General features: G+C 50.4%; 1 protein-coding gene across 1 annotated transcript; it reads right to left on the reverse strand.

The window, feature by feature from the left end:
• Positions 1-13,149: 13,149 nt before the first annotated feature.
• On the reverse strand, positions 13,150-14,265 carry POU3F1 (POU class 3 homeobox 1; the record flags this gene model as incomplete). Its single annotated transcript, XM_082296627.1, has 1 exon — positions 13,150-14,265. The coding sequence occupies one exon, from the start codon at positions 14,263-14,265 to the stop codon at positions 13,150-13,152; it is 1,116 nt and encodes a 371-aa protein (XP_082152753.1).
• Positions 14,266-14,738: the final 473 nt, after the last annotated feature.

Raw genomic sequence — 14,738 nt, forward strand, 5'->3', positions numbered from 1 at the left:
GCTGTCCCCTATGAGGGAAGTGGGACAGGCACTGAGGTCCCTCCAGATGCAGGAAAAAACAGGGAGGGAAGCAATGGGCAGCTCCACCTTTGCCCATGCCTGAGCTGAGAGCAGGCAGGGGAGTCAGCTGAAAAGTCCGGGATGCAGCTGGCACACTGCCTGAGGCTACTGGGGCATCTCCACACCAGATAACAGCATGAGCTCCACAAACTGCTTTTCTGCTGTGATCCTGACCATGGGATATTACAGGGGTCAGAGATCTCTCCTAGGACTCTGTTTACAATGCTCCTGCCCAGACATTCTCAGCCTTGGCTCACCTTGCACTGATCTTTCTGATTTGATTGAATTTTCCAAAAATTCAAGACTGACATTCCTGCAAAAGGCAGTGCATACTTTATTAACTATGCTGCTTTCTTGTCCACTAATTAAAATCAAATTACATCTGATGCACACAGCATACTTTGCAGTGAAAGAAACCTGCTTTCCCAGTCTGCTCTCTGAAGCAATTTATTTAGCCCGCTGAGCTGAAAAAAGTGCAGCCCTGCAAAGACCCCAGGGATGCTGAGGACCCAGCTGGCTGGAAATTCTCCTGGGCTCAACTTTTTGGTTTCATTCCAGGCTAGGGCCAGGGTTGCCCATGACTGAGGGGAAGAGCAAGGAAAAAGTGATCCCAAGGGAACTGAGCCCAGCTGATAGCACACAATGAGGCTGTGTTGGTTTTACACAGCCTGGTATTAGTGGGCAGGAGAAAAGCTGCTCGAAACTTCTATGTCCGGCACAGAGCCAATCGCTGAAGGCTCTGACAATGGGCAGGTTACTAGCCTAATTAGACAAGTTGGTAACGCCTCTGTGATGACATGTTTAAGAAAGGAAAAACCACGGGAAACTCTTTCTTCTTCCGAGGGGGCGTGAGGCAGCCGCTGGGACCCATCCCGGTGGGGGCCGGCGGAAGCCTTCCTGAGGCCAGGACCGCGAGGCCGGAGCCCTCCTGAGGCCAGGACCACACAGCCAAAGCCCTCCCGAGGCCAGGACTTCACGGCCAGGGCCCTCCCAAGGGCGGAGCCGCCCGTGCAGTGCCAGCAGGGACCACATCGCCAGCAGTGAGAGACATGGCGAGCAATTCCCCGATGTGGAGCCTGGACGAGATCAACCTCTCAACTACAATTTACAGACACCAACTTTCTTCCAAGTCAGAGGAAAAACAAAAGTGAGGACATGTGAGGAAAACCAACATGGCGGCACCGAGGTCAATGAAAAAAAAAAGGAGAGGGAGGAGGTGCTCCAAGCACCAGAGCTGAGATTCTCCTGTGAGCCGTGGTGAGGACTATAATACAACAAACTGTTTCCCTGTAATTCATGAGGTGCATGGGGAGGTGCAGAGATCCACGTGCAGCCTGTGAAGAAGAGTACTCACGCTGGAGTGCGTGGGTGCTGAAAAGCTGTAATCTAGTGAGGAACTTGAACAGAGAGAGATGACCCTTGCTTTTAGAGATAGAGGAAGAGAGCCTTCGCTTCCAAACTGGAACAGCTCATCCTTAAAAGATTAAACCCCATGAACTAAAATGACCCACGCTAGGCAGTTGTGGGAAGACTGCTTGGCCTGTGGAAAGGACTCACATTGCAGCAGGTTTGGGCGGGACTGCTGCTTGTGGAAATTAAAATCATGATAGAAAAGTTCACAAAGAACTATCTCCCATGGGAAGGATCCCACAGCACAGCAGAAGAAACTCTTTTTCTTAAGCATACTGAAGAAAGGTTTTTAAGAAGTGAAATACTGACCAAACCCCCATGTTTTGTTTCCATGTGCAGTTGGTAGAAAGAGGGAGAGACTGGGAAAGAAAGTGTTCTGGAAGTTCGATTTGGTTCTCATTTTAATTTAAATTTTAATTCTGTTAATAATAAATCTTCTTTATAAGGTTTAAGTTTTAAACCTGTTTTGCCTTAAAGTGTTTTGTTTTTTTTTTCTTCAATAATCCTTAACTCATGAAAATGAAGTTTTAATTTCCCCTCCTCTGCTTAGCTATAGCAGAGGAAAATAAGTAAATGGGGTTTTTTTGTGAGTGCCTGGCACTTAGCTAGCATCAAACCCTGACAGAGGCTCATGGGAAGGTGAGCAGCAGCAGTCACCCTTGCCCTGGGCTCCATTTTGGGTCCATCTGTCTCCTCTGCCATAGGCTTGGGCACCAGCACATGACACCAGCATGTTTGTCTGCCTGGGGAACAGAAGAGGATGAGTTTCCTCAGAGTGATCCAGTCCCTGCATGAGGGCACAGCGTGAAGGACACGGAGGGCACAAGCCCAGAGCAGCCCCCTCACAGGAGGGTCTCAGCAGGCACTGCCAGCCCTCCAGCAGCACTGCAGGATGCACCCACAAATGTCTCAGACCCTCTAGCTCAGGCAGGGCCTGGACAGACCCTGTCCCTCTGCCCAGCAGCACTGGCAAATCCGTTTGCCCACAATGCACTAAAATGCAGGTACTGGGTCCTCAGAAAACAGCATAAGGCTCAACATGGAGCAAGTCACATAGTAAAGAGGCTCAGGAGAGATGGGCCAGCCCCTGCCCTGTGTCTCCTCAGTGAAGCCACTACTCTCAGATTTTTTCCTTAGGGAAAGGGTAGAGTTTCTGCAAAAAGACAAGACTTCCTCTGTGGCCCTTGTGCTGGTGCTGGCAGGAGCCATGTTTGGAGTAATACATCATCAATGGAAGGTATCTAATGATGTATTGCCCTAATACATCACCATAGCAACAGTGCTCTAATGATGTATTATTCTAATGTGTTACCCAAGTGCCCATTCCTCCGGATGATGTATGGTTAGGATGGCTGTGCTCCGCCAAGCCCAGATGCAGCAAAGCTCTTCTGACTGCCAAGCACCTCTGGGAGTGCTGTCTGCCACTTCCTGGGATGCACTGGCTACTTGCTCCCACCTTTCTGGGCATCCTCAGGCAGAGGTGCTACCTTGCCACCCAAGGGTGGGGGAACTCCCAAACTTGGTGTACATCACAGTTCTCTGGCAAACACACATTTGGGCAACTACCACAACTGTCATCCCTTTCCTTCCCTCCCCACAGCCAAGCTACAGTGTCGCTTGTGGAGCTTTGAAAGACAATTTTAAAAGCATTCCTTCCCTGGCATTTGGAAAATCCAGAAGGGGAAGTGACAGGCTGGTTTGTGCATTTCTCCAGCCCCCCTCTAAGGTATTAAGGCCACACAGTGCCCTGGGTTTGCTCATTAACAATGAAAATACCAGCTGGAATTCTCCTGCTGCCTGTGACAGGGACAGCATTGTTTTCAATTCACACTATCTTTTTGACCATTCAAATGCCATTAATTCAGTCACCCCAATGCGTAGGACAGTTATCTGAAATGTTTTCCCAAACAGCTTAGTGACTATAGAGAAACAATTCATGGAATTGCTTGGGGACATCTGTGCAAAGAAACGCTCAGTAAAGAGCTCGTGGCCAGCTGAATGCTCCCTGTGTGGACTTCAGATTCCAGAGAGGAGCAGGGAAGCTGGCAGATAGAAAGACTGCATGAATGGCAGGAGAAATTTCATCTATGCAAATCCATGCCAAGCTCTCAGTGCAGCTGCTGTCAGTGGGGAGCTCTGCCCCTCTGGACTGACATGGAAGAAGATTTTATTGCGCACTGAGACGCTCTCCCTGCCAGACCAGCAGCCACTCACTGCACAGGGACTGCAGCCTCTGGTGTCCTCCATGGCCACAAACATCCAGATGAATCCTCCATAGCAAAAGCAAGGTCCAGTACAGGTTCTGTGGGATGACACTCACTGTCCCTGTGCTCTAAGATTCCCAGGTCTTAGAAGACCCTAGAGTGGAAGCTAGCTACCACCTTGAAGCTAATGGCACCCATGGCTTATTCCTTCATGGAGGAGCAGCAGCATTGCCTGTATCAATACAAGTTCTGGCACAGGCTGCTCAGTGCAGCAGTGGAGTCACCATCCCTGAAGGCTGTGGGGGCAATGCAGCTGGTGTTCTGCTGGCTCACGCTTCCCCCACCGCAGCCCTGTCACTGGGGTCAGCAGACATGCCTGGGAAACCACATATTCAGGTCACTGTGAAATACCCACAGCTGATGGGACAAGGTGCTTCAGAGACCCAAACTGGTGACACCCCAGAGGGAGACTGCCTGGTACAGACCAGAACCCCAGTCTGGCCAGTGCAGAGCTTGAGATGTCAAGCCTGCTCAGTCTCCCCAGGGCTGTGTCAGACTGTCCCTCAGCTGTGGGCAGGCACACCACAGCCCTCGCTGTAAGAGGGATGCAAGAGGCCTCCCCTCCTTGGACTGCCTCTGCAAGGCTCCCGTGCTGCACCTGGCAGATTCCAATCATCTCTCAATTTCAGCAGTGGCAAATTACAGGATCCTCAGCAGAAAAAAAAGTGAAACAGAGTGACCAAAGAAGGAATGATTGTATTATCAATAATGTTTCCAGTTGCTGATGGATGAGGACACCCAAATGATTTTTAAGATTTCAGTAGAAACCCTCCAAATGGCAGCACAAAGGCAAAATGTGTATTAACCTAGGCTCTCCTGAGAAAATCCTCCAGGGATGTGTGCAGCCATGCCAGGCATGCACCAAATGTGTGCTCAACATCATGTAGCCCATTTAACAGCAGATGAGACAGGATCTCTTCCTTGTTCCTGCAGAGACAGGAGTGATCCTGAGAGCGTTCCAAGACGGATGAACAGACAGACACACTGCTCAATGGGACTCCTGCCACCCTTTTCCTTCCCAGGGCTCAGTGCAAATGCTTCCTAAACAGCTCTGGAAACAAGCAGCTTTCTGAAAGCTGCCCTTAAAGCCCTCTGCTTTCACTAACATGAAGAGTAGGGAACATCAAGAAAAAAATCACCTCCTAATTCTTTGGGGAACTGAATTTGCAGAACAGGCATCCTGTCTTAAACATACACAAACATTCCCCTCAAAAGGCAGGCACAGCCCTTGCCCTGTGCGTGGCAGGACATACAGCTGATGGTTTTGTGATGCCACATATCCAGCACAGTCTTGGAAATGCCATTGTGCTGGAAACATATTAGACAACATTGTCATGTATTGAAAATTGGCAAATCTCCAGGCTGGAGTTTCAAGGGATAATTTGTAGATTGAATGTTAATAAATATTACTGTTGTTATCTTGCAAGGCTGTGGTGACTTCACTCTGCTGCCCATTGCACATCTTGATTTTTACTTTTTTTACCCCCATAACAAGCAGCATAGGCAATTCCAGCACAGCTGGAAGTCAGGAAGCCAGGTGAAGACACATGGGAAAAGGTGATTCTTTCTGTGCCTATGTCACTGCCTCCCCGAACTCTGCTGCTTCAAACACTTGCTGACACAGGATCGTTGTTTTACTTGAGTCCTGTCTGTCCTTCTTCCTGCAAACTTACCCAGCCTCAGTAGCGCTGGCCCAGCCATGGCACATGGAAGTTAGGAGCAGGCATCAAGGGGATCCTCAACAGCATAAATCTTCTTTTAGCTCCATGGGGCAAGAGGTGTGGAAGAGAAATACTGTCATTTCTTCAGCTCTGCACTGCCCTCAGGGCTGTGATGTGGCTTTGCTCTCAGGAGCTTTTTTGTGCAAAACATCAGAGCAGCACCTCACCTAAACACACCTGCAGCGAGTGCTCCAGTGGCACTCCCCTGGGAGTGCCCCCCTACATCTCCTGGGGGACCCTGCCCTCCCCATGGGCTGGCTAGCCCCAGGGGCCATTCACAACGCACTGCAGCCCACCATGATTTATGTGGCACTTGTACAATTGATGCGCTTTGTGCCTGGGGACAGTTAAATGGTAGCTCTGTCATTAGTTTAAGCAGAGGTTAAAGGTGATCAATAACAAGGGTTTCATGCCCAATTGATCACCTCTCACTATTTATTTCTGCCTTTTGCTTTCCATTCCATGGTGCTTTTAGAAATAGTAATTAAAGACATAACAAGTGTTCCACTAGGATGAATATCAAACACTCCAAATATTGATTAAATTCTCTCCCTCTTAATGATGTTGACCTGCACCTGTCCCCAGCACCAGCAAGGCTGGGCCAGCCTGCAAGGTTGCTCCCAGCAGCCAGGGTTGGGGAAGCGAGAGCCCTCCTGGCAGCAGAACCAGCCCTGCCCTGGGCAGATGGAGAACTGCACAGTGTTCTGGGACAGGCAATATTTAGCTGTCAGGTCCAAGTCACTCTCTGAGCCTCACTACTTGGCCCATCCTGTGAGCCTGTCACACAGACCTGGACTCAGTAAGAGGAGCACCATGGGGGGAGTACAAGGGAGGCAAGACGTCAGGTCACGTTTGACAACACTTCTCATCCCTTTGCTCCCAAATGCTTTGACACCTCAGCCCATGTCATGGCATGGAAAAAACATGATGAAAACTGTCCTGAACACTGAGTATTCTCAAGCTCCTGGCACTCTGCAGAGGACACAAAGGCATAAGGGACATGGACCTTAATCCTGAAGAAGAGAAATTCAGAGTTGCACTCTAACCCCCACCTGGCAGGAATGAGGGCAGGGGACAATGTCCAACACCGCGGCATGTCATTGCTCCTCCAGACAGCTCTGCCAGATTCATACCACATGCCATGTGCATAAAAATAACCCCATGCTGCTGCAAGTCAGCCAGGAGCTGAAGACACAATACTAGACTGCACTTGTCAGCATGAGCTGGAGCTCCATGTGGCTCCCAGCTGATGGGGAGTGTTCCAGCAGTAGGTGATGCCCTTCCACAGCACTTATCCTCAATGCCCAAAGCAGCCTATCCTGCTTTTCACAGCCCTGGGCAGCAGGGTTAAGAGCACTTTTCCCAGATCAGGAACATACCCATACCAGTGAGAGTGGGAAGCAGGGCAGCGATGTTTGGTCCCCACAGCACAGCTCTGCCCGCACCGCACCACTGAGCCCAGCACACAGGAATGCTCTTCCCACTAGAGTGACTGAAAAATCCCTCTGCATCCCTCACTGTGCGCACAGGAAGCATCTCACACTGCTGCAGCTCTTTTTGCTGAGGTGCCTCAGCAATCCATGTAAATTAAATCTTGCAACTTAATGTCGTATCTTATGATATCACTTCATGAGAAGTAAGAACACTGGGGAAAAAAATCCTAAACATTTCTCATAATCCTTAAGAAAGTGAACAGGGGATCTGGGAGTAAAATTCAGGAGCTCTGATAGCATTTTAGAGGAAAGCCTGCGTTGTAGCACTTCTCCTAATCGCCCTCATGTACTACGTTTCCCTCATTGCCTGTCCTTCTGCTGGTTTGTCTGTAACCAGGTTAGTCTCAAACGTGACTGAAAAAACCATCTCCAATTTAAAATTAATTATATATTTTAAAAATCCCCAAACATAAAGACATCTAACGCAATAGTCTGACTCTTTATTCTGCAAATGACTGCAAAAGATGCAAATGTGTAAATTCATTTCCTAGAGTTTTGTCTGGCTACAAATTTATGATCCAGCATAATCTCAGTTGCATAGCCTTTAGTGTGATTGAGAGGTACTAATACACAGCGAGTCCAGGTAATAAAAATTACAGAACAGATTTTCTCAAAAAAACCCCCAAAAACCTAAACCAAACAAACCCACAAAAGTACAGTAAAATTTAAAGATCTCCATTTGCCTGTTGGCTCTCTGATACCTTCTACTGATCCCTGACTGCAAAGCTGGTATTTCTATGGAGCATCCAACACCTCTTGTGCATATATATGATATCTGGAAGAAGACTTTTGTTCACTTGTTCATTGATTTACTTTGAAGGACACAGCTGTAGGGGTGCAGCTCCTGAGACAGAGCTGAGCAGCTTCAGTGAGCCATCCACCTTCCTTAAACATGCTGACAGAGTAGCCAGCTTGGAGACATTCTGTGGGAAACATTGTTCTGTGACTGTGGTAACTGCTAAGAGTTTTGGCCCTAGAGAATCTGGTACAGTGATAGAAAGCAGATTGCCCCTGTGGAGCTGAGAGAAGCCAATGCCCACAAAGAAACAGGTCCTGGATGCTGGTGGTACTACACAAATGCCTTGATCAGGCAGAATGCTCCTGAAGAAAGGTGGGAGAAAGGAAAATAAAGAAATGTCTTTAAAGTTTGGCATGAAAAGCATTCTTCGTTGCAGTGAGTGCTCTCAGCAGTTTATGAGCCAGGGAAACAATGTAACCAGAACACCTTTGCAAGGCTTACAAGAAATAACACTCAATTTGCCCAACACCAAAAATAATGTAATATCAAGGAATATGAAATATTCATAAGGTCTGATCTAACATGCACATTATATCATGTGTACAGCATCATGTGCTTTAACACAGCCTTTGCAATCTTGTAATCCCCACACATGGCACAAGACACCGGGTTGTGTTAGTTCAAACTGAAACCAGGGGGAACTTCCATTGGCAGAGCTTCCTTCAGTGACAGAGGAAAACACCTGAGAAAGTGCAGTTGGCCATATCTCTACTGCTGTGCCCAGGTGAGAGCTGCGTGTACAACTACACTTGCAACAAATCACAAGTGGGAGGAATGCTGAATGCCCATAAATCAGCTTGGCAAAGCGCAGTGGCAGTTCCCATGAGAGATTTTAACGAGTTCCTCCTCTGTGTGTTTCCTATATGTGCACATACACACAAAACAGGGATGATGCTGCTCAGAGCCCACATTGTACTTGCTGGTGTAAGCCTACAGAAAGCCTGTTTTTTTTGGAGCTGCCCATTTCAGGAAGGTACATTGGTCTTGGTCCTGCTGAGCAGCAATATTACTCTTAATGAGACTAGACACTGTCATCTACGGACATTTAGCACTTTAAAATAAAACTAGAACACCCCCCACACCACCTCCGCTTGCTCCTGCCCTTGCTGGGGCTGATCTACTCTGGAGGACAAGAGGGCAGCAGCCGCTGGCAGTAGACAGAGCACCCATGGGAGCCACAGCCACTGAGCACCCATCCTCAGCACATGACAAGCAGCAAACATCAGCTCCAAGTCACCAGCCAGGATGTGCTCATTTCAAACAACCCAACTGTAAGAAAAATATGAGGCAGCTAAGGAGAAGTAATTCCAGAACTGTGGAGTTCTGCCCTGGGGCAGGACCCAAGTCTGCTTCTGGTACCTGTGAAATGATAACTCTGAGCTGTCCTGGGGCTGATCCAGCTCCAAACAACCAACGGTATAATTAGCATAAAATTAAAATATATGCAAACAACATTATCACAGAATTACAAGATTTGCTTAACCCAATGGTACTGAAATCTCTCCTTCTAGGGAAGAGAGCAAGCAGGAGTGGGCAAAATTGGGAACAAGACTATGGCGCTAATGCTGATGCTCTGAATCTTCATGTAAAGAGATTATAGTGTTTCAGCTGCTGCCTTAGCTCATTAGGGGCCAGTTGCATCGCAGCACTGTGCTGGGATCAGGCATGGCTCTGGCTGGGCAGCAGTCAGAAGAGACCAGCTTCAGTGGAAAGCATAAGATGAATATGGCATTACTAATTACGAGTGACTGTGCTTCACTAGGCAAACTGCTGTGCTGTAGTCACTTCTACAGTTGTTATACAGCAAGCACTCCCTGCTCTTGCAAGTGGCAGCAATAATAGTCTAGTACAAGAAATCTGGAAGAAAATGGATACTGGAATACTACGACTTTTCCTAAGCATGCAGGAAAGCTAATTGGCAACTGTTCACCTTTCTACAAGTAAAAGGGGAAAAGTGATACCCTACTGAATGTTGTCTGCCTTACAGAAAACAGCAGTGTCCTAAAATTACCAATAACCAGTTTATAAGATGACAGCATTTGGGTTATTGGTAATTTTAGCAATAGCATTTGGGAAGCACAGCTGCCCTCCCCATGTACCTGGAGCACACGGGCAGTCTCTCTGCCCAGGCAAAGGGTGGCACAGCACAGCTCATGCCCTTCTGTGAGCGTGAGAAGCGCAGAGCCCACACCAGGGCTGCATTTGCCAGGTACCAACTTCGCCATCTGGCCAAAGACTCCTTGGTCACTACCTCAGCTCTCCTCAACAGTCTATGATGTAAGCTCTGGATCACCAGCCCCTCTGGACTGTGGGCAAGGCAAGCAGATCATCCCAGTCCCTGGTGATGGATGACACCTGCCCCAAGAATGACAAACACAGCCCGGTGCGACCATAGGACTGACCAGAGCCCGAATGCTCTGAAGAGCATCTGCTGGGGCCAGGCACTGCTCAGCAGCGGAGTGCTCCTGGGTTAGAGCAAGGATTTCCCATCAGCACAGACCTAAACCCCTCTCACACTGGCAGTGCTCCCGTTCCTTATCTACACTTCCTACTTTGTATATTTACTTTGTTGGAGCATTGTTAAATAAGTATTTGTACATCTGCTTTTCTTTAATGTACCAATAGCACAGTCCTACCTTACTCCTGCTTTACTATTGATGTAGTAGTATGAGGTAATGCTTTTACCTTAGTGAGAAACAACCAACAACAACAAAAAAAAGTCTCCCTCTAGTAATTGCTATTTAATCCCTGACCAGGAAAACTAACAAGTTATTCTAAGATAGGCAAACCTTTGGGGCATTTGATTTTTAGAACAGCTGAGCACTGCAGCACTGCAGAAATGAGAGCTACAAAGAGTATTTTATTTTTGCTGCTCAACAGCATAAAAAGAGCTAATGCAGTGGGGCTGCCAGCACCTTATACAATCTGACACACCGAACAACCCAAGGGTGCTCATCCTCCCCAGCACTCACAGCACATCTCATCCATTAGGAGAACGCAATGTGAAAACTGACCCTTCCCTTCTGAGTATCAATATAAATCCTGTTTGCCATCCAGGTTACTTCAGAATGAAGAGGTTACTGAAATGTCTCCTACTATAGAAAATCAGCACAATTAAACATTCAATGCAAACAAGTTTGTTTTCTTTAAAAAAACAAAAAAACCCCCCCGTCTTTTGTTCATTTTTGATTTTGTTTCTTCTGCCCTTAAAGGCTGGCTGTCACACAGAAATTCTGAAGCAAAGGCTCCAGTTACAGCACGATCAAACACTAAAAACAATGGTACATGTGTGGGGAACACATGAGGTAACAGCTAAGGACAGATTCTCAGAGCTGGAAATTAATTTAAATGCTGTCACGATACATTGACTCAAACCCTTGAATCATCATCCTCTTACTTTTTTACTGGAGTGTATCATCTAAGCTACTACATCTGCTTAGCTATTTAGAAATTAGTAAATATTCCGTAAAAACGGCAAAACTTTTCGAATTTAGGATCTTTACAACAGCCCTACCATCCTCTGCTCTTCCATAAAAACCAGTCCCATTACAAAAAAAGGAAACTAATGCTGTAGCAAAAGCTGACAGAACACACACCACACACGAAACCCTTTAAGCGAGATTTCATATTATGCTCTTCATGCCAAGGGAAGTTATTAATACCCTAACCCACAGCATTTACTATCTTGTTTGTATCACAAAGTGAACCACTTCTTTACAGGGTATTTGATGAAATAACTGCTCAAAGTGACTTTATTTTAAAATCTCAAAAATCAGTTTACTAGAATTTTGAATGAGAACTTGATAGTCTTATATTAGCTGATGCAGAATAGCTACATTATAAGAAACACTGAAAATGAAATAAATTATAACATTATCAATGGCAAATGTGACATTGCTTAGACAAGTAATATACACCCCCACCAAAGGCACAAAATGCAACAAAATCAAACTGCTGCGAAGACAAGAATTTTCAAGTATAAATTTTCAAGAGTAAATTACATTTGGAATGTTAGAAATTTTTATGTATATTAAAAAGAATTATACACAAATTGCAATGCACAAAGCAGCGTTTTTGATAAAATAATCCCTTTTAAAGCTTCTATTTTCACAGCACATAATTTGTACTGAGTAAAGTGGGGAAACTATCCAGTGCCAGATGTCCGAGAACATTAGTAAATTCTTTGCCAACTAAAAAGAAAGAATTTGGTTCTTTACTATGAGATTTCAATGAAGTATTTAATCAGTGCAAGACCTCTGTATGGGAACATATTTCAAAAGTTCTCCCAACACACAAAACACCGCAGGAATCCAAGGACCTGCAAAGGCAAACAACCCTCACATGCAACTTTTCTTGGTGCTGCAAGAGGTTTAAAGTAAAGGTGCAGGACCATTCCCCCCAAGAAATGAGAATGAAAACCCTGTACTTTCAGCCTTTCTTGGCATAACCACAAAATATTCGGGCATGAAACCACGAAAAGGAAAGCTGGTGACATCAGAAAACCCGAGAGCGTGGTTTGAGTAGAAGGACTCTACTTAGCAACACCAGTGTGCACGTATTACCGCTGCGATATGTGGGAGAAAAGTTACGTGCGGGCTGTTTTCTGCTCACACTGCGGAGAGTTACGCTCGGATCAGTAAAACACTGCAGAAGGTGCGGGGACACGGCAGGGCACAAGAGCATCCACGTAGGGAAGCGGCTCGCCAAAGCGTGTTACCGAGCGGGCAAATCCCGCCGAGCACCGCTGGTGCGAACCGCACCGCACCGCCCGTGCCCGGGATGGGGCTCCTCGGGGGAGCTCGGCGGCCGCCGCAGGGGAGCTCGGCGGGGCCCCGCCAAGGCAGCGGCGCCGCCACCGGCCCCGACGGCCGGCCTCCCCCGGCAGCACCGCTCCCGGCCGGGCGCTGAGCCTGCAAAGACGACACGAGACCGGTTCCTGGGTAAATGGTTTATGTAAGTAATAAAATATTTACTATAACATAAATAGAAACGTACCCTCGCAGTCTACATTGGTTTTGCAATAGAGATACAAACAAAAACCGAAACCCAAGGGAATGGACCGGACTGAACCCACCAACGGGAGGGTGCGAGCTCCGCGCACGGTTAGAAATAAATAGAGACGGGCCGGGAAATGGTTTGGAAGTGTCCCCCCGGGCAGGCCGGGCAGAGCGGGAGGGGCCGAGCCGGGGACGCCGCCGCCCCCCGGCTGCGCGAGGAAGGGAATAAATTAGAGATCGCAAACCTTTGGCTACTGCTGCGGCGGCCGCTGCGGCTCCGGCGGGCGAATAAATAGAGCGCGGGGCGCGGAGCGGGCGGCCGGGCCAGTCTGAGAATAAATTAAAGCGCGTCCCCCGCTGCCCGCGCCCGCTGCGCCGCCGTCGGGGCCGCGGGGGGCCGGGCAGTCACTGCACGGCGCCGGGCAGCGCGTGGTGCAGCGGCGACGTGTCCGCCTGTGCGTAAACGTCCTCCATGGGGGGATGCGGGACCCCGGCCGGCGTCATCCGCTTCTCCTTCTGCCGCCGGTTGCAGAACCAGACCCGCACCACCTCTTTCTCCAGCTGCAGGGAGTCCGCCAGGGAGGTGATCTCGTGCGCCGAGGGCTTGGGGCACTTGAGGAAGTGGTTCTCCAGGGCGCCCTTGACGCCCACCTCGATGGACGTCCGCTTCTTGCGCTTCCGGCCCTGTGCCGCAATCTTGTCCAGGTTGGTGGGGCTGCCCGTGCTGGAGTCCGTCTCCTCCAGCCACTTGTTGAGCAGCGGCTTCAGCTTGCACATGTTCTTGAAGCTCAGCTGCAGCGCCTCGAACCGGCAGATCGTGGTTTGCGAGAAGACGTTCCCGTAGAGAGTGCCCAGCGCCAGCCCCACATCGGCCTGCGTGAAGCCCAGCTTGATGCGCCGCTGCTTGAACTGCTTGGCGAATTGCTCTAGGTCGTCGGAGCTGGGCGCGTCCTCGTCCGACGGCTCGGGCGGCCCCAGCGGCGGCGGCGAGGCCGCCAGCTCGTGGCCGCCCGCCTCCTCGGCGCCCAGCGGGTCGCGCAACCCGTGGTGCAGCGCTGGCGCCGGCGGGCCCAGCATTCCGTTGAGGCCCGCATAGGGTTGCGCATAGAGCAGCGGCTGCCCCGACGGCGGTGACATGGGCGGCAGGTGGTGCGCACCGCCCTGCGCCCAGCCACCCGCCGCGCTGCCCGCCGCCGGCTGGTGCACTAGGTGCGGGCGGTGGTGGAAGGCGGCGGCGGACAGGTCCTCGCGGGGCCCCGGCGGGCCACCCTTGGCGTGCTCAGCGGGCGGAAGGTGCGCGCCCCCACCGCCCCCACCGCTGCCCCAGTCCGTGCCGGCGCTGGGCAGCCACTGGTGGTGCGCCAGCCCGACGGCGTGCCCGGCGGCGGGGGCCAGTCCCTGCAGGTACTCGTGGTGCATCATCTTCTGCACTTCGCGGTACGTGGTGCCCTGGTGCAGCCGGTCCCCGTCGGGGTGCATGAGCGCGGCGGAGCGCGGCAGGTACTGCGCGGCGGCGGCCATCGCGTGTGCGCCGTGCCGTGTGCGCTGCGCTTTAGAGCCGCGCGCCGGGGCGCGGGGCCGCCGCGCGCCGGCCCCGCCCCCGCGCCCCATTGGCCCGCCCGCTGCCGCGGGTGGCCCGCGCCGCTCCGCCATAGGGCGCCGCCGGCGGGGGGCGCCGCCCCGCGCTCCCCGTCGCCATTGGCCGGCGGCGGGCGGCCGCTGCCGACGGGATTGGCCGGCGGAGGCGCTCGGCGGGGCAGCCCGCGGCGGAGCGGCCGCCGATTGGAGGAGGGCGGTTCATTCATGCCGAGCTGCCCCCGGCCACATGGGCCGGGCGCGGGGGCGGTTCGGCCCCTCTCCCCGTTGGGTTTTGGCTGCTGTAAGGCAGGTGGGGGACGTTGGCTCCTGCAGCTGGTGTGCGGAGGTGGCCAGTTAGTCCTTAGCCACTGGACTGCGTGGTAATCAAGACCAACCTGGGACATTAAAAATGACCT

The sequence above is a fragment of the Coloeus monedula genome, assembly GCF_965178545.1.
Source record: "Coloeus monedula genome assembly, chromosome: 24".
NCBI classification, from domain to species: domain Eukaryota; kingdom Metazoa; phylum Chordata; class Aves; order Passeriformes; family Corvidae; genus Coloeus; species Coloeus monedula.